Source organism: Pavona decussata, unplaced genomic scaffold, assembly GCF_977016875.1.
Source record: "Pavona decussata unplaced genomic scaffold, jaPavDecu1.1 SCAFFOLD_40, whole genome shotgun sequence".
Taxonomy (NCBI): domain Eukaryota; kingdom Metazoa; phylum Cnidaria; class Anthozoa; order Scleractinia; family Agariciidae; genus Pavona; species Pavona decussata.
The window spans coordinates 842409-867668 of record NW_028145462.1 but is presented as its reverse complement, the minus strand read 5'-3'; the positions used below and the strand labels follow the sequence as shown (position 1 = coordinate 867668).

Genomic DNA, 25260 nt, shown 5'->3' with positions numbered 1-25260 from the left:
GTTACCCTGAACGCATCTGTTACAGCTAAGAGCGCAGTCCCTTTCTTTTCCTTTCCCCTTTTTCACGCCTCTCCCCAAACCCTCCCTCCGCTCGTTTGCTCCAGTTTTGTCGCGCTTGCCTATTTCGCGCGACCTCTCGACTATCCAGAAAGGGACTGCTTGCAGTCTAAAACTACCGAGGGGAAGGGAGGGTAGCGGAGTTGGGAGCCTAGTTTTTCGCTTCCCCTAACTTGCAATCATACCCTCCCTCCCTCCCTCCTTACATCTCATCCCGGGGAAGGAGGGCATGATACATTTACTTGTCGGTCCTTGTCGGATTACATGTTCAAAAGCCGTTCAAAAGCCAGATTCTGGTTTTTTCTCTCGTTGGTCTTCTTTGAGCCACGTTCTAATTGGTTACATGATTGCATGTTTGACTTCCGGTGTAATTTCAAAATTGAACAGCGAATTTTTCTCTGCTCTTACTTCGTCTCTTGAAGACTTCATCCACAAATCGTGAAAGGATAAACAGACAGAATGCATCCGAAGGATCGTTTGCTTAAAAGAAGATGTTTTAGCCGTCCTTCCGACGGAATTTGGCAAGAGTGTCATATATCAGTTGATTCCAAAAGTCTTAATGACTTAATGAGTTCTAGGGGAATGAGTTCTATGTTGTCCAACAGAGACGGCATTCGGAAAGCCAGGGAAGCATTTCTAATTTCAACTCTGTCTAATTTCCAAGGGGAAGACTCTTGAACCCTATGGAATGAACAGACGCGATGAAAGTTAATCTGTCTACTGTACATACACGTTTCAGCTTTCTTTATTTATCAACCAATCACATCTCAACTTTTCATTTGTATCGTCTTTGAATATTGTAACCGTTTATTACCAATTTTTACTTAGCTTTTTGCCGCCCCTGAAGAACGTTAGTATTGTCTAACCGAAATATTGGGCAATAAAATTATTTTAGCTGTCCGATCAGCCTTGCATTTAATTTTACTTTTTATTCAACATTGCTGAACCTGATCTACCCAAAGATCCGGCTACACTTTGCTGCTGTTTGTACAAGTGGTCCCTGCACTATTCAAGAGTTACCTATAGAATGACCTATTTTTGCACTAACTACGAGAAACAAGACCCAGCGAGGACATAGTTTGGCATGAATTAGCTTAGATTTTACTGAACGAAAGACGGGAAACAAAGAAAATAAAACATTTTTGAACCACCACCCCGGGGCATTTGAACAACTATTTTGTCCCGGCGGTGGGGCATTTGCCAATTTATTTTCAAAAAATCCTAATTCCCGGGGGGATGGGTCACTGTTGGAATTGACTGATGCATAAAAGTTTGGAAATAATTAATTTCAAGAGCTCAGCTCTTTTCGGCTTAGAGGAAGCCATTGTGTAGTTTTAGAAATTTTAGAATTGGCATTTATCATAGATTTCATTTGTTCGTAGCATAATATTGAGTGTTCAAAAATATTTTTAGAATTTTTAGATTTTGCTGAAGATGAATTCATTTCCGGTAAAATCTGATTGGCTTACTTTAAAAGCATGACACAAGAAAACGTCACGTAAGCAAACAAGGGGCGGCAGACGACTCGTCCAGTAATTGTATCAGGTGTTCCTTTTTTCTCCCTTCTCCCGACCGCCGACTCTCCCGCTGCCACACTTTCGCGCTCCCCAAAAAAAGAACGCCTGATCGCAGGTTGCGCTTCCCCTCCCTCGCTATACTAAAACCCACTCCCGCTCCCCTCGGTAATTTAGACACTCTCGCCTGTACAAACCAAGATGACGGCAGATCCATCGAAGCGTACCAGTCTAGAGAATCCCACGGAAAAATAGGAAAATAGGGGGACTGTAAACAGTCTATCCCCCTATTTTTCAAATTGGAGGAAATATTTAATAGTCCTTTGTTACAATTCAGTTTCTGTACCATTTCGAAACAAAGTTCAGTTGCGAAATAAAAATATATATATACTGTTTTTATATGGAGTAAAAAATATGGAAACAATTTTATCTCTTTACTGTAAATAATTACATGTAAACAACGAACGTATGCAAGGAACTGTAAATATGTTCAATTCAAAGATTAAAAGTAAAAAATATATACTTAACTACAAGGGTGTCTAAAAATGCACCTTGTCTCTCGACATACATAACGAATATATTTACATTTAAATAAAAGAAAGAAAATAAAAGGAACTTTCCAAGCATTGATTGTTTACTCTGTTTACTCAACACCTAAGTAGTACCCAGCTCTCAGATGGCCTACATTTGGGCATTGACAAGAGAGGACACTGGGTATGACAGTTTTTCAGTACATTCAGTATTTATGAAAACTGGTTTAACCGGTTTTCTCGTCCACTCATGTTCATTAGGCCTTTACCAAGCGAGATTTTGCGAAGTGTTTGTTAATTCGTACTGCTCGTATTATTTTTTAACGGTTGCCGTTCTGAATGTAGCCATCATAAATCTCAACAAGAGAGTGGATTCCAGTTTTTTTAACTTGAGGAAACGCAGAAATGAGCCCCATGTACGTTGACTCAAATTTGATGGTGGGCAAACGTGCATGAAACAAGCAAGTGATGATCTTTTGAAAAACGCTGAAATTCACATCTACAAAATATACATTAAAAGCCCGTCGAGATCGAAAACATTTCACTAGAAACAACCACTTGGCAAACCGTTATTTTGTTTTTCAAACATATGCTTTTACGATGCCTTACCGTTTTTCATCGCTACGCGATGAAAACGTTGTCCTTTAAAGGAAGACAGTTGCATCTTTTATTGCATACAGATGTATAGGGGTATAGAATGGTAAAATCCGAGACCCGCCGAGACGCCGAGGCCTTCATCTAAAATTCGAGACCGAGACTTAGCTATGTTTTTCAAATCCGAGCTCGAGACTAAAACTTGAGACTATCAGAGTGCGAGCGGAGAGGCTGTGAACGCAAAAAACGCAAAATGTGTTTTTTTACTAACACTATCGGAAAGCATAATACGGCAATTTAAGAGCAGAATTTATCCAAGCCTACATATTTCACAGAAGCTGCAGAAGCGATTGTGCTGTTGAGCAGTTTTTCAAGATTATTCTTTGTTGTTTCAGGACGTTAATTCAGACTTAACTTTCGCTTGCTTTGCAAGACCCCGGGCCCGAGATTCAAATTTCAAAATGCGAGATTCCGAGACCCGCTTTATTTTTTACGAGCTCGAGATTCCGAGACTCCAGTTTGAGACGCCGAGATTTTGAGAATCGCCGAAAATTTGCTGAGATCCATTATTTTTCAAAAGGGCCATTCTATACCCCTATGTATCTTTTCCAGAGAAAGAGAGGAAGCGATCAGTGTGGGGCCATGCCTGTGTCATTTGAGGATTTTCTGAACAGAAGACGTTATGAAAGCGTTGAAAGAGCCAGTGTCCCTTTTATGGATACGTCCTTCAGAGAGAGGTGTTGTTAACCAACTGAGTACCACGCTAGCACACATTCCAGCAAGATGTTGTATTTTGATGGATAATATTTTAACCGTTACAATTAACGGATCGTGTACAAGGAAGTTGTAGTATTACGCTTGTCATGAAAATAAGGCGGCTTATGCAAGTTTAAACCTCTACTTTTTAATCAAAAACAATAGACAGCTTAAGTTGATAGAAATTATCAATTTAAAAAAATAACAATTAAAACACGCGACTACTGAATGCTTGCTAATAAACAAAGCAAATTTCTTGAGAGACCTAAAAAATAACTGCCTTTGACTAGCGCGATACAGAAATGATCAAATTACTGAAGATTTTCAATGAAAGAAAGTAACTCTCAGTTCCACTTCTAAAGCACTAAGTTTGCCTTCATATGTTTGTAATAATCATCTGTTCCTGTACCTTAGGACGGTTGATGGCTGCTTTAATTGTTGCTTTTTATGGGAATATTGGTTCCATCAAGACAGCTTGATGTGGACAGTGGTATCGTTTTATGTAAACGTATTTACCACAACGGTGTCTAAGTGGCGGCAAGAAAATTAAGGATAATTCACACAGCGAGTTTTAAATTTCTTTTCAAATAGTTGAATGTTATGATGACACTTATGCTTGTCTTTATTCACTAAAGAATGTTATCTTCATGGAAATGGTTGTGTAAAGATGCAATAGATTGTTAGTGCTTATCCGTTAATGGATTTATTTTCTAGAAAAATGATTGTCCAACGATGCAATTGGTTGTCAAAAGCATTTTATTCAGTATCTTGATTCAAGCAGTAAATTAAAAATAACCTAAATTAGTATTGTAATTAAATTTGTTTTGTTCAGGCTTAGTACAACGATGTATAAGCGCTATAGAAATATTATAGTATTATATTATTTTAGCTTAATTCCAAATAGTTTTAAAGATTGTATATATATAGATCTCTGACTAATAATGCACACGCGAAGTACATCTCGCGTTATCCACGCGTGGGTTCTTCACGTAAACTTCGTTGCGTGTCTCACACGAGCTCTTAGGTAAAACACAGGCATTTCATTGGCGTTTTTGGCCAGCGTGGCGACTTTGGCGACTGAAATGAACTTAAATTCAGTCGATTTTAGATTTATTTCATTTTTCTCAAACCTTCATTGAGTAAATCCATTAACGGATAAGCATTAACAATCTATTGCATCTTAATGAGATTCTCCCTCAAAATTCCGGCCTAAATCATCCTTCCCAGACTACTATCGCTTTTTGCCGGCGGCAAATATTTTGTTAAAGAATCCAAGAATGTTTCTCAGAAATCATGGAAGGTCTTGACCAAATACGTTCAATTAAAATTGACTGGTAACTTTCATATTAATAGTAGATATTCATTTAGTCTCCATAGGATGTCGAAATTTAAATTAAGAAATGTTGGCGTTTTTGTAGCAACTTGTTTTGCTTGTTTTGTCTTTACATTTTTCTAATTTTAGGCCAAGAGTGCAGCACAATATTAGTTTATCTGGAGCTATACCAAACCTATAGATGCGTCAAAACGTTACAGAGCTGTACATGCTCTTTATGAAAGGAGCTACCAACAGACCAAAGATATGCACAAGACAGATAATAAGCAGTCAAATGAATTTCACTCATGTTGAAGAACAAGGACAATTCATCAGTTGGATGCAATACTTTGTTACGGGTCAGGAGACTTTAAAATGTTGGTCACTAATGGATTTATAATAATGCGTTGGCGTCATTTTATTTTATTAAGTTTTTATTTAAACAAAAAGAAGCTAAACGGAACTAGCGGTGAAAATAAAAAGACTACGATGGTTTCTAAGACAGCTAGCTTCAAGGAGTTTTCCTTTTCTTTTGTCTCAGGAGTCGGCGAGAAGCTGGCGCGCAAGTTGGAAAAAATCTCGCCCGAAAAACAGATTCATCACGTTATAATTCGTATCAGCCAGTTTTTGTTTTGTTTTGTTTTTTTTTTTTTTAATGTGGCGGCCAATTTTAAGAAGCGATCAGTTTTGTATTTGAACTGTTGATAAAACAGATGATTAACTTTTCTTCTGATAATGGCAATCATTTCTCTAAACGTTTTATGAAACCGTACTGTTTAATTTAAGGACCTAACGGTGCATGCGTGCATAACAAACGGCGTCGTTGAGTCTGGATTTAAGGATCTTTGATCACATATTGACGATAATGAGATGCATAGTACCGTGTGCCACCACGTAACGCTATGGACAGCTATCTAAAAAGTAAAATGAATGAAAGCGAATTTCCACTCAATAGACTGAGTTGCTGTTATGATCAGGACTCTTGAAAGGGAGTTACAGAAGAGTTGCTTAAATACGCCTACATACTAATGTCTTCTCCACTGCCCTTACGGAATGACAAGCATGATAGCTCAAATTGATCGTTTGTCTCACGATTGTTTCACATGGCTGTAGTTTGAATAAACAGACGTCAACGCAGTGGCGGCACCGCGAAACGACGTCTGTACTTAGGCTAACCTACTAGTTGTTGATGTCTGATCACGACGCTTTATGTAGCAGTCCGAACAACGAGAATCGAAATCCTCCAATCACTAACATCCAAAGCAAGGATGTCAAACATGGTGTTAATACTTATATTGATACTGAAAACCAGTCGACACAACCACCTAATCAATGAAGACCAGCAGTTTAACGGTCGAAGCGTTGCCGTGAACCTTACAGTTATGTGAGTGACAACTGTTGTAAAAAACGATTCGATTGAACGATCATATCAAGTCGCGATCACTGATGGCTAACACCTTTCATGACTTGTAAAGCATATTCAAAAGAGAAGCTTTAACAGTGCGATACGGTATGGACACTGCTTGAGGGTAGAAGCGGCAATAAATAAACCCTTTGACAGTCATTGTTTTCGCACTCGACACATCGTTTCCTTTCTCATTTGATTCGTTGAAAATAAATATTTCGAGACATTGCGACAGGTTAAAGAGCCCCGCTTTTCAGTCTTTTGTGAGGCACTGAACTATGAATTCTTATTTCTTTGTTTCAAAATCTAATTTGCAGGCGGTAATATGTGAAAATGTTTCCTGTCTAGTTAGCAACGCCACAACACTAATCAACAAACTCTGTAAGCTCACAGAATACAACTGTTAGCATCGTTAGGCTTTCTCTTTAGCTGTGATGTCCTCAATAATAACGGCTGTGTTTAAAGCCACCATCGGCTTGCTCGTGAATAAAGGAAGAGATAAAGCAGCAGAAAAGTTGAAGGATGGCGACGTAACAGATCAGAAATTCCGTGGCTTGATCGTGCGTGAAATCGACGATATCAAGTCGCAGTTGAAGGGCTTGGCAAGAAAAGATTTGTTAGCAAGTATCAGCTTCTTTAAAGAAGGAATCGAGTTGCTGTATGAAGTGTTTGATAAGGCAAGGCGCAGAAGGGAGCACAGCACAGCAGCAGCTGGAACAGCTAGTGCTGAAGCAGTTTCTCTGGCAAAAGGAATAAGAAGACTGGAGCTTACTGACCTGGATGAGTCAGCTACGAGGGCGCTTGCCAATGCAAAAGACAGATTCAAAGATGCTCGCAGAAAAGCGACAGAAGCATTTGCGAATGAAGCTTTGGAATTGTCTGATCGCGTACTGGCCATGCAATATCGATTAATGTCGACAATATTGGAGACAGTAGACAATCCCGAGGTCGCATTAGCAGCGTGTAGAGTGTGCATTGAAGAGCTACACAGTCTGTCAGCTGTTAAGGAATGTTTTACTGTCGAGCTTAAAGGAGGCTTCCGGGCTCGGTTTGGAAAAGAAGAACGAAGGGCGATTATTTCCGCCACTTGTCATGTGAATCGCACCATCTACGATGTTATTCTGATGGTCAGTTTTGGCAATAACCAGCTGTCCACAAACAACTGGCCTTGTGTTGATACCGGGGAAGAGAAAGTGGATCCGCTCTTTGATGGAAGAGTTTCTAAAGTGTTGCAGAAACAAGGTATGGAGCACTGCTGTGTCACACCATGGTCATTTGGTCAGGAGGGTGAAGAGGAGCACAAGCTGACGTATCCTGTGGGTATCGCTACAAACGCAGATGGACAGTTTGTTATAGCAGACGGTTTGGATGGAAGTGTGAAAGTGTTTGACAGCAGCGGAAAGTTTGTTCTCCAATTTCACTCTGAGACAGCCTTCAATGTTCTTGATGACGTCGCCACTGATGTGAACAATAGCAACATCTATGTACTGGTGAGGTCGTGGAGGTATGGGGCTGAGCATGAAGTTCAGGTATTCAGTCATACCGCTGACCTACTACACAAGTTTCCTGTGAGGGGAGGGGACAGGGACAGACTGGCAGTCACCAATACCAAAGTGCTGGTACTGACAGGAGGGATTGTGCATGTGTACGAGCATGAGGGGAGATATGTACACAGCTTTGGAGAAGGGATACTGAAGAATACATGGGATATCACTGCTGGTCCTGATGGCCAGATTCTGACACTGGATGATTCCTGTGTGTTCATATTCACCGAAGATGGTAAACAGCAGCGTAAATTCAACATTAACACCAAGGAAGATCAGTACCGGTGCATTGCATGTCATCCATCTGGTGAATTTGTTGTCGTCGGAGGAACAAAGCACCCGTGTGTGGCAATATACACTAAAGATGGTGAGTTCGTGAGGAGAATAGTAGTAACTGAAGAGAAGAATTTTTCTATAACCTGGATTACAGTGAGCATGGAGGGTCACATTGCTGTGGCTATTACATATATACATATTGCATATGATTACCATAACCTTAAAGGCAAGGTAACTGTTCTCTAGAGTTAGTGATTCTGAAACACAAATCAACATTTTTTAGTGAAAATTAAAACGAAAGAAGTTTCATGAAAACAATTAACTCATTTTTCTTCGCGACAATTCAGGATTATCAAGTGACTATGAAGACAGCCATTACTTTAGCTTTCGACTGTAACAGTAACTACGTTTACTGATGTTTTAACTTTGTTTTGTTTTTTTTTTCTTATAAGAGCTTGTAATGTATAATTCAATATCATTTGTGATGAAGAAAACTTACGAAAAAAATATAAAAGTTTTAAAATAGCATAAAGAGTGTTAATAAGGTTTTAATATTGAGGGTGTATTCTTTTAGAAAAATTCTGGTTATTCTTATTGTGGTTCAGGAATAACGGAATACACAGAATTTATTTCTGCGGCAAAGAATGCAATTCTGCCTATTCCTACCTACTCCTTGTATTCCTATTACAGAATAGTCCCAAAAGAATGCTCCCCGAGTCATCTTCACACTTAGTGTAATTCCTCGCGAAGCGAGGTTAATAAATTTGTCGGGCCGAGCCGGCCCGAGCGGAGCTAAGCCGCGCGAATTCGAGCGAAAAATATATTTATATATATGTTTTTCAATCTCGTACCCAGAGTCTTCAGGCTTTTTGGTCAGCGGGGCAACGCCGGGAAGACTCTGGGGACATCAAAAAAATTCAATTTTTTTGATGGGCTGTTCCGTAACGGTTTCCATTGTTTTACCGCAGAAATCCTGCGGTAATAAAATTCGATGTCCCTAGAGTCTTCCCGGCGTTGCCCCGCTGACCAAAAAGCCTGAAGACTCTGGGTACGAGATTGTATGTTTTTTTGAAGGTGTCCGCACTTGAATGACGTCAGACTGTCTGGCGTCGTCTGAAAAAAATTTGCATACATCGGAAAAAATATGCGTGCATGATCAAATTTCAACTGCAATGTTCATCAATATTCACTGGATACAGAACTATCTCTCCACAATCTTTTCCCTTTCTTTTAGAAATCTTTTTTTGTGAAAGATTGCATTGAAGAAATTACACGTTTTGTGGCCGCGGTAAAATAATTTTCCGTGGGAAATAAATTCATCGAACACGACAGCGCTGCACGCCCGTTGTACATTTCATCGCGTCAGAAATAGATTTTTAACCGCAAACTAGCCTGTGGAACTACGAAAAGACCATGCTCATCAAAATAGTTGCTATGTTCAGAAACCTTTTAATCTCCTCATTTGATGCTACAACACGAAAGAGGGCTTTCCACCCAGCCCCAGCTTCGCGAGGTTTTGCGAGTCACGTATTTCTAGTATATATGTATGTATGTATGTATGTATGTATGTATGTATGTATGTATGTATGTATGTATGTATGTATGTATGTATGTATGTTTATATATTTCGTTGAAGGTGTCCGCAATATTGCCTAGCAACGGTGAAAAACAAAGTATGAATGACGTCAGGTTGTCTGGCGTCGTCTGCAGCAAAATTTGCATACATCGGGAAAGTTTGCGTGCCGGATCAAATTTCATCAATATTCACTGGATACAGAACAATCTCTCCAGAATCTTTTCCCTTTCTTCCAGAAATCTTTTTTGTGAAAGATTGCATTGAAGAAATTACACGTTTTGTGGCCGCGGTACAATAATTTTCCGTGGGAAATAAATTCATCGAACACGACAGCGCTGCACGCCCGTTGTACATTTCATCGCGTCAGAAATAGATTTTTAACCGCAAACCGCAAACTAGCCTGTGGAACTACGAAAAGACCATGCTCATCAAAATAGTTGCTATGTTCAGAAACCTTTTAATCTCCTCATTCGATGCTACAATACGAGTAAAGAGGGCTTTCCACCCAGCCCCAGCTTCGCGAGGTTTTGCGAGTCACGTATTTCTAGTCCAGTTGTTAATCTTATTAGAATGGTGAGATGGCAATTAAGGTTTATAGTTCGAACCTTTTTATTTTATAAAGTTTGCCTGGCCTTAATTGTTGTAGATGTTCAAAGGGTTTTTTATAAAAACGGTTAGTTATTTTGCTGCTATGCAGTAATGTTGCTGTTATTTTAAACCAATCGAGGAGCCTTGAAAATAACCAATCAAGGAGCACAACTTTTAATTAGCTGCCCATGTTTTTTACCTGTTATATGGCAAAGGATGCCGGAATTTCTCATTTTTTAAAGCTCTTTTTCTTTAAGTTATATTGATCCTGATAAATGATTACTTTTTTGACAGACTATTTTCATGGAAATTGATAAATTATTTTCCTTACTAAGTAATTTGAAGTATTGTTGAAATTATAGTTGATTTTCATCTGCTTACAAGTATGAATAGTGAAAAATTTTCCCAGGACTAGATTGACAGCTCCACATGCAACTATTATCCTGGCCAATAAGACATTATAGCGACACTTGACTGTTTTGGCAATTTTTCCCATTTTACTTTGCTTCAACAACATCAACATCTTCCCCCGGCATAAGTCCCTCATTAACATAATGTCTCCCTCCGCCTCTGTTCAATGTTGAGGATTTACACTTGTTGATTTGTCTTTGTTCGTGGCCATTGTAATGAAGGGAGAATGCATAGGAGTAAAATCATGTCTGCATATCGGCCCAAGTAAGGCCTCTGTTCCAAACAATTTGGCCAGGATAATGTTTGTATAATGAAAATATACCTGCATTGTGGGGCAATTGAGTCAGATCCTTGGGTGTTAATGATTTGATATTAAAATACATGTCCATGCAGTTGATATAAAATTTATATTTTATTAAAAACTGGATCATTGTAATGCAATTCGAGCGATTTGATTGGCTTAGGGGCCGTGGTTATTATGAGCCATTATACCATGCCCAAGAAATAGACACCATTAAATAATCTTATAATTAACAATTATTCCACGAGCGCGCGTTGGATATGAGATGATAGATAGCCAACGAGGCGCGTAGCGCCGAGTTGGCTATAATCATCTCATATCCAACAAGCGCAAGTGGAATAATTGTTTTATTAAAAACAACCGAGAAATATTGCTAGATCTTACTGATTTCGCTGTGCAAGAACGACCAGAAGGCAATTTAATGGTCGCCATTTCTCGGCCATGGTATAATTGCTCATATACCATGGCCGCTAAGCCAATCAAATCCCTCGAATTGCATTATACAATGATGCAGTTTTTAATAATAAGAATTATTCTTGCAACGCAAAATCAGCAAAATCCAGCAGTATTTCTTGATTGTTTTTAATAAAACAATATTAATTCCACTCATGCTTGTTGGATATGAGACGATTATAGCTAACTCGGCACTACGCGCCTCGTTGGCTAACTATCATCTCATATCCAACGCGCGTTCGTGGGATAATTGTTAAATATAATTTGTGGACTCTTATTTTTATTCTCCACAAAAATGTACTCACTTATATATACAGTTATCACTAGTGACCGGTGCTTGTAATACAGTTTGTAGCAAGAGAATCATTTAGTTGAGTAATGTGGCTTTCTTAAGAGCTGTAAAGAATTTTGAGACCACATGATCTTTCTGTTGAAAAAAAAAAAGATTCTTAAATAATATTATTGATGTAATTAAACCACTGGTCAGAAATATTAACTTTTATTGAAGTGGATTTACTGGTTTATAATCTTGTGTAATCGCTGTGTATACTAATTATGAACACTGATATTGGCCTTAAGTCAACACTAGTCTAGGAAGAGGTCATGTCAGCACTCAAGAGGGTTTAGGAAAACTGTAGTGTTTGTTTGAGTTTACATAAACATTGAAGTTCTCCCAAACCTGCTGTGGTTATATCGTGTAATTTAACAACTCATACAAGTTTGTAAATTGAACACAGTTTTCGTTGTTACAATAGAGGTTTACTGGTATATTTGTTTTGAAGTATTACAGGGGAAGTTATTTGGCATAGAAATTCCCATTTTATTTTTGTGGTTTAATTTTCACATAAATTCAAGTTTTATTCTCAAGATTGAAATATTTTCTTTACTGTCAACTTTATAGACTGCTCCTCTGACAACCTGCTGTGTAGTAGGGTGTAAAAGATTCCTCGCTGTCTTTACCAAAATACTGTGTAAATGATTTCTGAAACAGTCTCATCCCAGCGGCTACACTTGCGTTCAATAACATCTGAACTGTCACACTTCAGCATTTCATCCACAGACTGTAAAGTTAGAACCACACGAGTGAAGCCAGGTTAATATGAACACCAACAGGTTTTTTTTTTCTTCACTGAGAAGCCATGAAGCGAAACAGATGCGATGCCAGTGTATTGCCTTGTACAAGTTTATTCTCGGAAAGGTCAACATGGTTTGTAGGAAATCAGCAACGTTTGGGTGACAATGGGATCACGACCAAGTCACGTGGTTGGTCTGAGAAAACTTTAATGATTTTCGCTCCAATTTTAATCATCTATTACCTTGGCCAAGTGAATGAAAGAAAAAAATGTGTTTTCGTGAAAATTTATGTGAAGAGAAATTTATGAATAGGAAATAGGATCAAGCAACGCGTCTTACCGATATTCGCAAGTATGTTTCTTGGTATCCAAAAACAAAACTGGGGGTAACCATGCATTTTTTAGAGATAATAAAACTAAATTTGGAAAAAAAATGCCATACATTGCTTTGTATTTTACTGCTTTTTAGAATAATAATTGTTGCTTAATTATCTCACAAAAAAATACCCTGCTACCCCAAATTCAGTCTTTCTGGATGATATTAGCCCATACTAAAATAAACTTTTTCCGCATACAGTGGAACCTCCCGTAAGCGACCACCCATAATGTCAAGGATATGTGGTCGCTTACGGGAGGTGGTCGCTTACCAGAGGTCAGACCACAGGGGGTCTAAATTTCGGGTAATTTACATATGGTAATTGCGGAGACCTAACCCTTTTGCCAGTGCTTATCGAAACACATAGTGATAACTTTTCTTAGCTACAAGTATATTAAGACTGGTCCAAAATTATTCTAGGCAAAAAATCATAATGTTTGTGGTGATTACTGTTTTTATCTCCAAATTACTTAATACAAGACAGCGCAGGATACAGCGAATGAGACAATAATTACGCGGGATGCCCTGAAGGGGCATACCGTGTCTAAAAACGGGTCGATTTCTTTTTTTTTTTTTCTTCCTCGTAGCTACAAATGGGTACATTAATTCATTCATTAAACTCACTCCTCTCCTACTCGGGGTGTATTGTTCTGATTGTCTTCAACAGAAGCAGCCCAATCAAAATCCATTCTTGTCGCTTACATCGCGAGGGAGGGGACCCACTCACCCCTACCTGTGTGACGTCAACGCATCATTTGATCTATTTATAAAAAACAGATTAAATTTGGCGCCATATTGTTAACATGTTCTGGACTCAAGTGTGCCGTTTTCAAACGGAAATTTCACCATTTTGAAGCGGCAAATCGAAAGAATAACTTCTAAGAAGCATTCGACATTTAAAACGGTGGAAATTGGTAAATTCCTGGCGAAGGAATCGTGCTTTGTTTGACAGTCTTAGACCACGACGCGAGACTGAAAAGAGGTCATTGAGAAGCTTACGTTATCGCAATGGAATTCCCGCAATTTCCCTTGAAACCCTGAGCAGCGTAACACAAGGGAAACAACGTAACGCGATCGTCGTGACTCAAACTATTCCATCAGCAAGGATAGTTTAATCAATCGGCGAAGCATACAGTTGGAATAAATGAATCAGCCCCAGCATCACGCGTAATGCCAGTATAGCAGGCATCTTGTTTTTTTTTTTTTTCTTCGTCGTAGCTACAAATGTGTATATTAATTTATTCATTAAACTCTCCCCTCTCCTACTCGGGATATATTGTTCTGATTGTCTTCAATAACAGCAGGCCAATCAAAATCCATTCTTGTGGCTTATATCGCGAGGGAGGGGACTCACTCACCCCTACCTGTGTGACGTCAACGCATCATTTGACATACTTATTAAAAACCGATAACCGCCATATTGTTAACATGTTCTGGACTCAAGTGTGCCGTTTTCAAACGGAAATTTCACCATTTTGAAGCGGTGAATCGAAAGAATAACTTTTAAGAAGCACCCGACATTTAAAACGGTGGAAATTGGTGAGTTCCTGGCGAAGGAATCGTGCTTTGTTTGACAGTTTAACTCTTAAACCACGACGCGAGACTGAAAAGAGGTCATTGAGAAGCTTACGTTCTCGTAATGGAATTTTACAAATTTCCGTAGCCTCCCACGCAGATGTTCTTAAGGGTTCGTCACGCGTTCCTTCCCTAAGAACGTCTGCGTGGGAGGCTAAAATTTCCGGTGATAGACTGAGTCGCGTAAGACAAAGGAAACAACGTAACGCGATCGTCGTGACTCAAATTATTCCATAAGCAAGGATTGTTTTATCAATCGGCGAAGCATACAGTTGGAATAAATGAATCAGCCCCAGCATCACGCGTATTGCCAGTATAGCAGGCATCTTGTTTATTTATTATTGTGAAAGAAACTTGACTCTTATGTTAGTTCAGGTGGCGCTGTCTAAATTTTTCAGGAAACAGAACATAAGCAAAAAGATAAGAAAGATAAAAGATAAGAGAGTTTTTTTTCCTACAAGGTATTCAATCTGATTAAAGTTTATTACAGTGTGAAGTATAGTGCATGTGTATTTTATCAATTGTTTCAATGCTAAGCTATATCAGGAAACACTACCAGTAGCTCCGACTGTGAGATTGACGGCGTCCTCTGTAACGATGTGGCCAACATGTTACAGCGACGCATTTTTCAATTTCCGCCTGTGATAATAGTGGTGGCCTACGGGAGGTTAAAACCATTATTATTGAAAATTTTAAACAATCATCAGCTAAAAGTGGTTGCTTATGAGAGGTGGTCGCTTACGAGAGGTGGTTGCCTACAAGAGGTTCCACCTATAGTGATTGAAAACTTGAAAACTTTTGGTATTTTGGAAAAGTGGTCGCTTACGAGAGGTGTTCGCAAAGGGAGCTTCGACTGTAATCACAAAGTACAGTCGAACCTTGATTATCCGGACTCGTCGGGACCTCGGTTAATAGTCCGGATAATCGAAAATATGAATATTAATGAGATAGAAATGTAAACAAAAGGTTACAGCAAAGAAAAGATCATTTTAATTGTGAAATCTACACACAGCCTGTATGTATTTACAAATAAAGACTTTTAGTTCACGTATTGTCTCGTTGCACTTGCGAATTTTGAAAAGTGCACAGGATAATACGCTGTTGGGATCAGAGAAAAAAGTCCGGATAATCGAGGTCCGGATAATCGAGGTTCGACTGTATGCAAAAATACTTCGTTAATTGTAGGCACCATTGTTAAACATAGAAAATTAGAAGATCCTTTAAAGGGGAAGTGTGGGTTTTTTTACCTCTTCTGTTAAAAATGTTGAATTAAGACCTTCACTTTGCTACAAAATAATTCTGGAACAACGAGAGGAGAGAAATCAACTCAATTCTTGACAGGAACAACTCATCCTCTGTTCTAGCGCATTTTGGAAACAAAAATATGATAACTTGAAAAACAGCCTAACATTTTTCAAGTTTCAATTTATACGGGCCTACTTTGTCTCTGGCCAGGGGCGCTAATCTACAGTTGTATTTCTTTGGGGTGATAATTTTGTAACAAAACTTGACAATTATTTTTTGTTTCTGTTGTCAGACAAACATTTTTGGGTTTTGAAATGACATCAAATTTTCGTGATACTTCCCCTTTAAGATAAGGTTTTCACTTTTAGAGCGCAAAACTGAAAAGTTATTTGTGAGTCTGAGTTTACTAAATTATTTCAGTTATTATTTACCAAAAAAAGGTTTCAAGTTTTTTTAAAGTTAAGTATGTCATGTATTCAAACGGTAAAACACAGAGGGTAAACAGAGACTGATTGACACTGTGTCTGTTTTCGTCGTTTGAATACGTGGCATACTAAGTGCTCCTGTATTGACATTACAGCCCTACTATCTCCAGTCTCCCATCTTGTGCTGTATTGTACCCAACCGGAAAAGAAATTTGATGCTTTTAAATGCCTCAAAAGCAGGGGGAAGAAAAATTGATAAGGACTCTATTTTTCTACTTTCTTATGAGAACAACATGAAGATTTGATGAAACAAATAATTTTTTTTTGTCATATACACTTAGGTTCACGCAATCACTGATGGAACACAATATGCCAAAAGAAATAACAAAAAAAAATTCAATTGTTTCTTATATTTTACATTTTATTCAGATGTTCAAGCAAATTCACCCCCCCCCCCCCCCACCCTTTAAAAGCCAGAGGGATTTTATTTCCTTGCAGAGGCATGTAATTCATGGTAAGGTGAGGGTGACTATATGGAGAGTTAGGGTTATGTGGGTGACTATATGGTACCTTAAGTACCATGAATTACTTGCCCTTGCAGGGACATCTTTAGAGGAATTAGTCTGCCAGGGGTGTTAAAACCTTTCTAAACATCTTAATAATGATCAGCTTCTTATTTCTCACCACAATATCTACTTAATCAAGCATACAGCTCAGGAGAATAAAGAAAATGATCACTACATAAAGACTCTTCATGACTCAACAAATTCACCGAATGCATGTTGACACTGTGGTTTCTTTAAAGCTACAGCTTTATACAAATACTGGTAGGACATTGTTGAGTTGCTTTGAACCTCATTAAGAAAGTGACGCTAATCATACATTGCTTTAATTAGAAATTATTTTACATTCACATGCAAACAAAACTAATTTTTATATGAAAAGTTTTGTCCTTAGCAACTCGCAAATGGCCCATTTGACTGCATAAGCTGCCCACTTTACAGTTTTTGCTACCAACATCTTTCCCAACTTGAACAACCCTCTCAAAACATTAGCTTTCTACAAGGTAAAGAAAGTGGAAAAGAGTTTTGGGTGGGCGAGGCAAAAAGGTGCCACAATCACCTTGTTGAACAAGACCAAACTTGGTAATGTCTCGCCAATGTCTGCAATGTTGGCTACATCCACACAGATTCAACTGTTTGATTGTCTTTGCGCCGTAGATCCATTGACAGTTGACCGTCTCAGTGATGGCGGCTTGTTTAGGAATGGTGTCCATGTTCCTTGTATGGAAGGATTCTCTGTGTGCCAAAATTGTCTTATCCTTTGTACTTTTACTCCTGATTCATGCCTAAGTCTTTCAACCCACCCTTCGATCTCCTCTGGAGTTTTGTTCTTCACTTCCACTATTTTACTGTTGCCATTCACTAAAACACAAAAGTAAATAAATACGAAAAATTTGGAAGCGATACACCTGAACTGCAAGCCATTGCAGTAATGTCTGCATCTTTAAGGGGAAGTATCATGGTGTTTTTGATATCTTTTGTTAAAAATGATGAATTAAGACCTTCAATCAGCTGCCAAATAATTCTAGAATGACAAGAGGAAAAAAAATCAACTCAATTCTTGAAAGGAACAACTTGTTATCTGTTCTAGCACATTTTGGAAACAAAAAATACAAGAACTTGAAAAAAATTAGCCTAACATTTTTCAAGTTTCGATCCATACCAACCTACTCTGTCTCTGGCCAGAGGCACTAATCGACATTTTTATTGCACTGGGGTGATAAAAATTATTTACAACAACACTGACAATTATTTCTTTGTTTCTGCTGACAGACAAACATTTTTGGATTTTGAAATGACAGCAAATTTGCATAATACTTCCACTTTAAGCAGCATTCTTTCATCCCCAGTTCAAATTTATGTATAACTTTAAGTATTTCACTTCCATTGTCTTCACCTCTTGGTATGACATAAGCAAAACTCAAGCAGTCTCAACCAGCCTTAATGGTCTTTATTCAACACCAATTGATCAGCATGACTAAGATAAGTACAATACACAGCCACACTTGATTTCATATGCATTTTTGTTGTGTATACACTCAGTTGAAAAAAGTGTTCCTGTGCAAACTTTCAATATTTATATTTTGTAAACAATGCAACCTGGTAAAATAATATGATAATTTATTGGCATGTGCATATTTTGTGTCTTTTTCTTTGTCTGTGAGCAATATGTGAATTTTAAGCCCTAAAAACTGCATATACTTTTATTTTTTAACAACATGAAGATAAATAAGCTGATAGGTCAGAAAGCTGTTGGGTCTTATCCTTCACGGTTTATACCTTTTAAGTGCCAACGTTTTTACAATCAAGTGTACTCAGCAGACCAAAAGGGTGAGAGCACTCGCCTCCCACCAATGTAGCCAGGGTTCGATTCCCGCACTTGGCATTATATGTGGGTTGAGTTTGTTGTTCGTTCTCATCCTTGCTCAGGGAGGTTTTTCTCCGGGTACTATGGTTTTCCCCTCTCCTCAAAAAACCAACATTACAAAATACCAATTTGATCTGGAAAGTATCCCCAATTAGGCAAACTTTGGGCATTTGACTATTTTCTGTGCCCGGGAGTGGGGAATTTGACGGATAAGGCCTTCCCGGGGGTGGGGAATTTGACCTTGCCTGGGTGGGGTGGGGAAAATTGAACCGGAAGTGTCAGGTTTCAAATCGCTTTTTTGGGGGGCCCCGAAGTCGCTAACAGCTACAAACACGTGTTTGGACGAGATGGAGGAGTTTAGAGATACAGCATTACAAAAAAAGCTTACAAAAAAAAGGTCTTCAAAAGTGAGAGTGCTTAAGAGTAAATGTCAGTAAAAACCGAGGAAAATTCAAAAAACGTGGCCACGGTCAAAAAATCGATTTCGCTCATACTTTGTCAGTTTGAAGGCCTAGGTAAGTGACTGAAGGATATGAGGTTAGTTTTTTGAAATATTCCATTTAACGGCAGAAAACCACGAAAAACGGTCACCCTACCGGAAGCTCAGATTTCACCTAGCGGAAACTCGAAATTTTACACTTTTCAGCTTCTCGCTACACAGACGTTTACATAGCTGTGAATCTTTCTTAAGTATAATTGAATACATTGATTCTTCCTTAGTCAAACCATGGCAATAACTTTTATCTCTACTCATTTTTGAGCGAACTGAGACCCGATTAAGAAGACACTTTTTTCTCATTTACGCGAAGGTGTAAAATAATCCAAACTCAGCGGCGAAAAAAGCTGACCGGTAGTTCTTCAAATCCTCTGATATTATAACCAAAGACAGTTCAGTCATTGATTTTTAGGTCTACGTTTTTAAATCTTTAGGATCTAGTAGCACTTTTGCATGAACGCCGATCAAAATTCGATAAAATTCAAATTGAGCGCCTTTGAAATCTACAACTCTACATAACAAAGCACTATTGAATAAATTAACTCCTCGGCCAAAGTTTGTACATAAACATGAGGGTATTACGTTTTTAGCGTTTTGAACCGTTTTAAAGTATTTTTTGTTGATGTTAAATATTGTCTACACAGGTAAAACAAACTATGAAACACCAAAATTACCACGAGCTGAAATTAAATCTCACAGGCTCGCTTTTTAATCTGTGTCACGCACGAGCGACTTAGCTACAATTAGTACAGTAACAAACAGAAATTTACATCTGTTGATTTAATTAAAATAAGTCTTATTTTAAGATATCTTAGTCAACGATGTGCCGGGTTCCCCAGTTAACTTGCTGAAATAAAAAAAATTCCTTAATAGTAATTCAAACTACTGTCTAGAACAATTAGAATTGATTTTATTTAGTTTGAGAAGTTTTGTGCCGTCGATAACCAATCGGAAGTAACTGTTTCCGCGAAAAGCAATTATTGCACCGTTCTCTGAATAAACAAATCTACTTAACCATATAACCACAGTATGTTGTTGGTGAAGTTCATAGACATACATAACAACGATGTCTTGCTTGTTTTTGAGTATTGTCGGTGGGATTTGCGGAGCAGGCGAACGCACTTGCTACTCAACTTCCGTCACACTACTCACCCTCAGTGTAACCAGGATATAAAACATCGCACAGTCCTAAAACTCTCCGGACTTGAACAAGAATTGATTTTAGCTAGATTGCATGTTTTTAAAAGCCAACGAATTTATTGGAGATGACCACCCGTCCGTCTCATCGTGTCAGGTTAGGCATAACCTGACATTATGTCGATAGGCTCCACTCCTGAGGCCAGGGTGCATTCCGCGTCAACATCACGCCGAAGGTACGCCAAGGACGTCTTAATTCCACGCCAAGCCGCCAACTTGACATTTGACAACAAGGTGACCGGCGGAATTACTTACCAAGATGGCGGGCCGGCGATTTTGCGCGGGAGATTAGCGTGACAAAATCGCGCTCTGGAGCCTGGTCACTTGGGTAAATCACGTCATGCAGGTAACTAAATCACTTTGGCACCGACATGTTTGGGGTCTGTTCGAGTAAATTTATTTTCTAGCTACTTTGATGATTGTACTGCTTACGCCACAAGATATACGCCAGCTGTACGCCAACGACTTCAATTCGATCGTACGCCAGTACGCCGAGCGCTCTTCAAACCCACGCCGAAGATCTTCGGCGTATCCTACGTGAAATGCAGCCTGGTCCTGAGGGAGCACTCGGATAAATTTTTTTCCGATTATGCCTGTGCCACTTACTCAATAATACACCATTTTCATTTATTCTCCAGGCTCAAAAATATTCCATCACCTTTATTCCATTGCACGTATGCCACACATGACATTGACCAATCCTAGCAATATGCAGGATGTTTGTCCCATGAAGGAATCGGTTTTTTTTTTTTCGATTATTCCTGTGCCACTTACTGAGTAATACATCATTCTCTGAAGTAATTTTTGCACCATACCGGAAGTTGTTTCGGGTCACTCAGCAGGAGCTGTGGAAAGTAGCCGCACTGGAATAGGAATATATTTTTTCCAATCCATGAAGATATTTGACCTTTCAAAATAGCTCCTCCCTACGGGCTCAGGTAAATAACAACTGCAAAATGTACTACCAAGCAGGAACTGTCTCCAATGAGCGTGAGTTTGTATCCTCTTCATTCTGTTGTCCAATGCGACTATAGAAAACACTATGAGTTTTACGACTTTTTTTTATTGATTGCGCTTGTCAAACAACAGAACAGTCTGTCATTGATAGAGAAAATAAAGTTTAACTTTGACAATATTCGATGAAAAATACTAAGACGTTTCCAAAGAAGGCACCGAAGAATAAATAATGTGCACTGTCATTTTTACGACAGTTAAAAAGGAGGGAAGGGGGTGAGTGGGGGGGGGGGGGGGGGAGGATTTAACAACCATACTATTCTCTTTCCCCAACCACCCACAAAGTAAACAGTTTGCACAGTATACTAGTGGAAACGTCACATTGACAATTATACGTTTACGTCTAATAGCACAATTACGGTCCTTGCATCACTCCAATATGGCCATTTCCCACAAAACTATATTTAAGTAGATCTTTGATCAATCTTGTACGTCAAGCTTTGTTACTTTGAATTTGTCTTGGCTTCTTGCGGAGACATTTCAAACTTTTTACCCCTACGACTTTGAATGGATTTACAACTGTAATTAGCGAGTTACACGCTGGTTGGCCGGTTTAATCGCGGGGGCAGCCTTGAGGTGATCGCCATACCATTAGTGTATCTACCTCTTCACTGAACACACTTTTAAAAAAGATAACCTGATCAAATAAAACGATTTTTCGAAAGAAATAAATAATGTTATATTTCATACAATTATGCGCAATTATAACGTAACGAGGTTACTGAGATATTTATTATGTGTCTGAGCTCAATCTGGCGCGCGGGAATGGAAACTAGTTAAAGTTTAGCGGGCCGCGCGTACGAACTGAGAGATAAAAAACACATTGCGTACATGTGGGTAGTGCTGTGCACGCGCTGCGGACCTGTTTATGGACACTCTCACTCACTCACTCACTCACTCACTCAATCACTTGCTCACTCACTCAATCACTTGCTCACTCACTCACTCACTCACTCACTCACTCAATCACTTGCTCACTCACTCAATCACTTGCTCACTCACTCACTCACTCACTCACTCACTTGCTCACTCACTCAATCACTTGCTCACTCACTCACTCACTCACTTGTTCACTCACTCACTCACTCACTTGCTCACTCACTCACTCACTCACTCACTCACTCACTCACTTGCTCGCTCGCTCACTCACTCACTCACTCACTCACTCACTCACTCACTCACTCACTTGCTCACTCACTCACTCACTCACTCACTCACTCACTCACTCACTCACTCACTCACTCACTCACTCACTCACTCACTCACTCACTCACTCACTCACTCACTCACTCACTCACTCACTCACTCACTCACTCACTCACTCACTCACTCACTCCCTCCCTCCCTCCCTCACTCACTCATTTGCTCACTCACTCACTCACTCACATACCTGGCGACAAAGTGGGTAGGGCATTATACAGTGCACACACTAATATAAGCGCAATCCATAAAAAAATGAGAGGCATGAAGTAAAGGTTGTTATAAAAATATTGGATTGGATAACTGAATGAAGAGATAAGTAATGAAATGACCCTCACCACCCCTACTTATTTCTCTCCGTCGTTTAAACAAATGATTCTTTCATATAATCTTAAGTTATCAGAATGAATAGACTAAAAATAATTCATTGGAGAGAGTTCCTGTTTGGTAGAACATCAAGTAGTTGGTTGCTTACCTGAGCCTACAGGGACGAGCTGTTTTGAAAGCTCAAATATCTTCATGGATTGGAATAAATTTTAATCCTTTTTCCAGTGCGGGTGCCTTCCTCAGCTCCTTGCAGTAACCAAAAAACAACTTCTGGGATGGTGCAAAAATTACCAGTCCTTCGCCAACCTATACATAAATTGGCACGATGAACCGGACAGATAGTCATATCCGATAAATTCGCCGGCTTCTGAAAACATCCACATCTCGCCAAAAATTAATTCTACCTCCGTTTCAATTCCGGAAAATGTCAGCGACTTTTTGTGATTTTTTATATCCCTGTTACACAGCGTGAGTGGCGTGACGGAAGTTGAAGAACTTGTGCGTTCGTCTGCGCCGCAAATCCCACCAACAATATCCAAGAACGAACAAGACATCGTTGTTCTATGAACTTCCCCGACAATAGTCTCTGGTTTTAGATGCAATGTTTCACAGATAAAGATAACTCGATTTATTTATTTAGAGAACGATGAAATTTTCGTGAGAACCGGTACTTCTTATTGGCTTTCGACAGCATAAAGCTTCTCATTCTTAATAACATCAATTCTAATCGTTTCAGTTTGAATTGATATTTTCTTATATTTTTATTTCAGCAAGTTAACCGGGGAACCTGGCACATCGTTGACTAAGATATTTTGAAATAAGACTTATTTCAAATCAACAGATGTAAATATCTGTTTGTTACTGTACTAATTGTAGCTAAGTCGTTCGTGCGTGACACAGGCCTGTGAGATTTAATTTCAGCTCGTGGTAATTTTGGTGTTTCATAGTTTGTTTTACCTGTGTAGACAATATTTAACATCAACAAAAAATACTTTAAAACGGTTCAAAACGCTAAAAACGTAATACCCTCATGTTTATGTACAAACTTTGGCCGAGGAGTTAATTTATTCAATAGTGCTTTGTTATGTAGAGTTGTAGATTTCAAAGGCGCTCAATTTGAATTTTATCGAATTTTGATCGGCGTTCATGCAAAAGTGCTACTAGATCCTAAAGATTTAAAAACGTAGACCTAAAAATCAATGACTGAACTGTCTTTGGTTATAATATCAGAGGATTTGAAGAACTACCGGTCAGCTTTTTTCGCCGCTGAGTTTGGATTATTTTACACCTTCGCGTAAATGAGAAAAAAGTGTCTTCTTAATCGGGTCTCAGTTCGCTCAAAAATGAGTAGAGATAAAAGTTATTGCCATGGTTTGACTAAGGAAGAATCAATGTATTCAATTATACTTAAGAAAGATTCACAGCTATGTAAACGTCTGTGTAGCGAGAAGCTGAAAAGTGTAAAATTTCGAGTTTCCGCTAGGTGAAATCTGAGCTTCCGGTAGGGTGACCGTTTTTCGTGGTTTTCTGCCGTTAAATGGAATATTTCAAAAAACTAACCTCATATCCTTCAGTCACTTACCTAGGCCTTCAAACTGACAAAGTATGAGCGAAATCGATTTTTTGACCGTGGCCACCATTTCTTTGATTTTTACTGACAATCACTCTTAAATATTAATTATTTTTATAGATTATATAAAAACGATGTAGATTTTTTATACAATGAGTCAAGCTGCGGCTTTGCCCCGCAGTGAATAGTGAAAGAAATAAACACTGTCGAATGAAAAACCGCTTTGGCTTAAATTGCAGAATATCCTGCCACTCGAACAACATTCTACGTAGCCGGCTAACTAATTAATATGTATTTCTAGTTCTTTAAACGATGTAGTTTTTATGCAATGAGTCAAGCTGCGCCTTTCTCCCGCATTTGTGTCTGCAGAGATTTTTAGAATAGCCATAAAACAGCAGTGAACAGTTAAAGAAAAAAAAAAACATTGTCGAATGAAAAACCGCCGCTTTGGCTTAAACTGCAGAATACCCTGCCACTCGAACAGTCTACGTAGCCGGCTAACTCATTTTAAATATGTTATTATGTATTTCTCGTTAAACAACCTTTGCCGTGTTTCGGAGTTCAATAGAACAGCTTACACTTGCTGATTGACATTGTCCGACTTAATAAATTCAACTTCCAATCATTAGTTTCAATGTTCAAGTTGTGGTTTTTGTAGTAACTCATGACAGGAGCCGACAACGATTGTTCTTTAGGAGGGGCATTTGACAGACAAATCCGACGATAAGGTAGGGCATTTGAACACCATTTTGGCCCGAGGGGTGGGAATTTGAACGATCCAATCTTCAAAAGTTCAAATGCCCGGGGTTTGCCCGGGGGGGGGATGTTGAAGTTTCGAGTTGATCGGCGCATTAAACAGTCATTTTTTTATTTATGCAGGAAAAAGCACAATCAATTGCAAGGGGTCATTTTTAAAACCACTTGAAGACAATTTATTTAATTGGACATCCATTACGCTTAATTAACTTACGAAATCAACTTACGAAAATTTGCAACGATCCTGGGATGTTTCCCA

General features: G+C 38.8%; 1 protein-coding gene and 3 long non-coding RNA genes across 5 annotated transcripts in view; 2 read left to right on the top strand and 2 right to left on the bottom strand.

The window, feature by feature from the left end:
- LOC146483053 (uncharacterized) overlaps positions 1–25260 on the bottom strand; it is a 258284-nt gene that overhangs the window by 49867 nt on the left and 183157 nt on the right. The window lies entirely within an intron of this gene.
- LOC146483060 (uncharacterized) overlaps positions 1–25260 on the top strand; it is a 286304-nt gene that overhangs the window by 125817 nt on the left and 135227 nt on the right. The gene's annotated exons all lie outside the window — the stretch shown is intronic.
- Positions 6603–8329, top strand: LOC146483070 (uncharacterized). Its single transcript, XM_085106399.1, has one exon. It carries the CDS (start codon positions 6603–6605, stop codon positions 8232–8234), a length of 1632 nt encoding a protein of 543 aa, XP_084962525.1. The 3' UTR covers positions 8235–8329.
- LOC146483069 (uncharacterized) lies at positions 24375–25019 on the bottom strand. Its single transcript, XR_014863975.1, has 2 exons — positions 24908–25019; positions 24375–24818 (listed from the first exon to the last, which is right to left on the bottom strand). It is a non-coding gene; the product is annotated as an uncharacterized LOC146483069 (long non-coding RNA).

What these genes read in the sequence shown, in the direction of transcription:
- LOC146483070 (XM_085106399.1), top strand. Translation starts at nt 6,603, where the DNA reads ATGTCCTCAATAATAACGGCTGTGTTTAAAGCCACCATCGGCTTGCTC.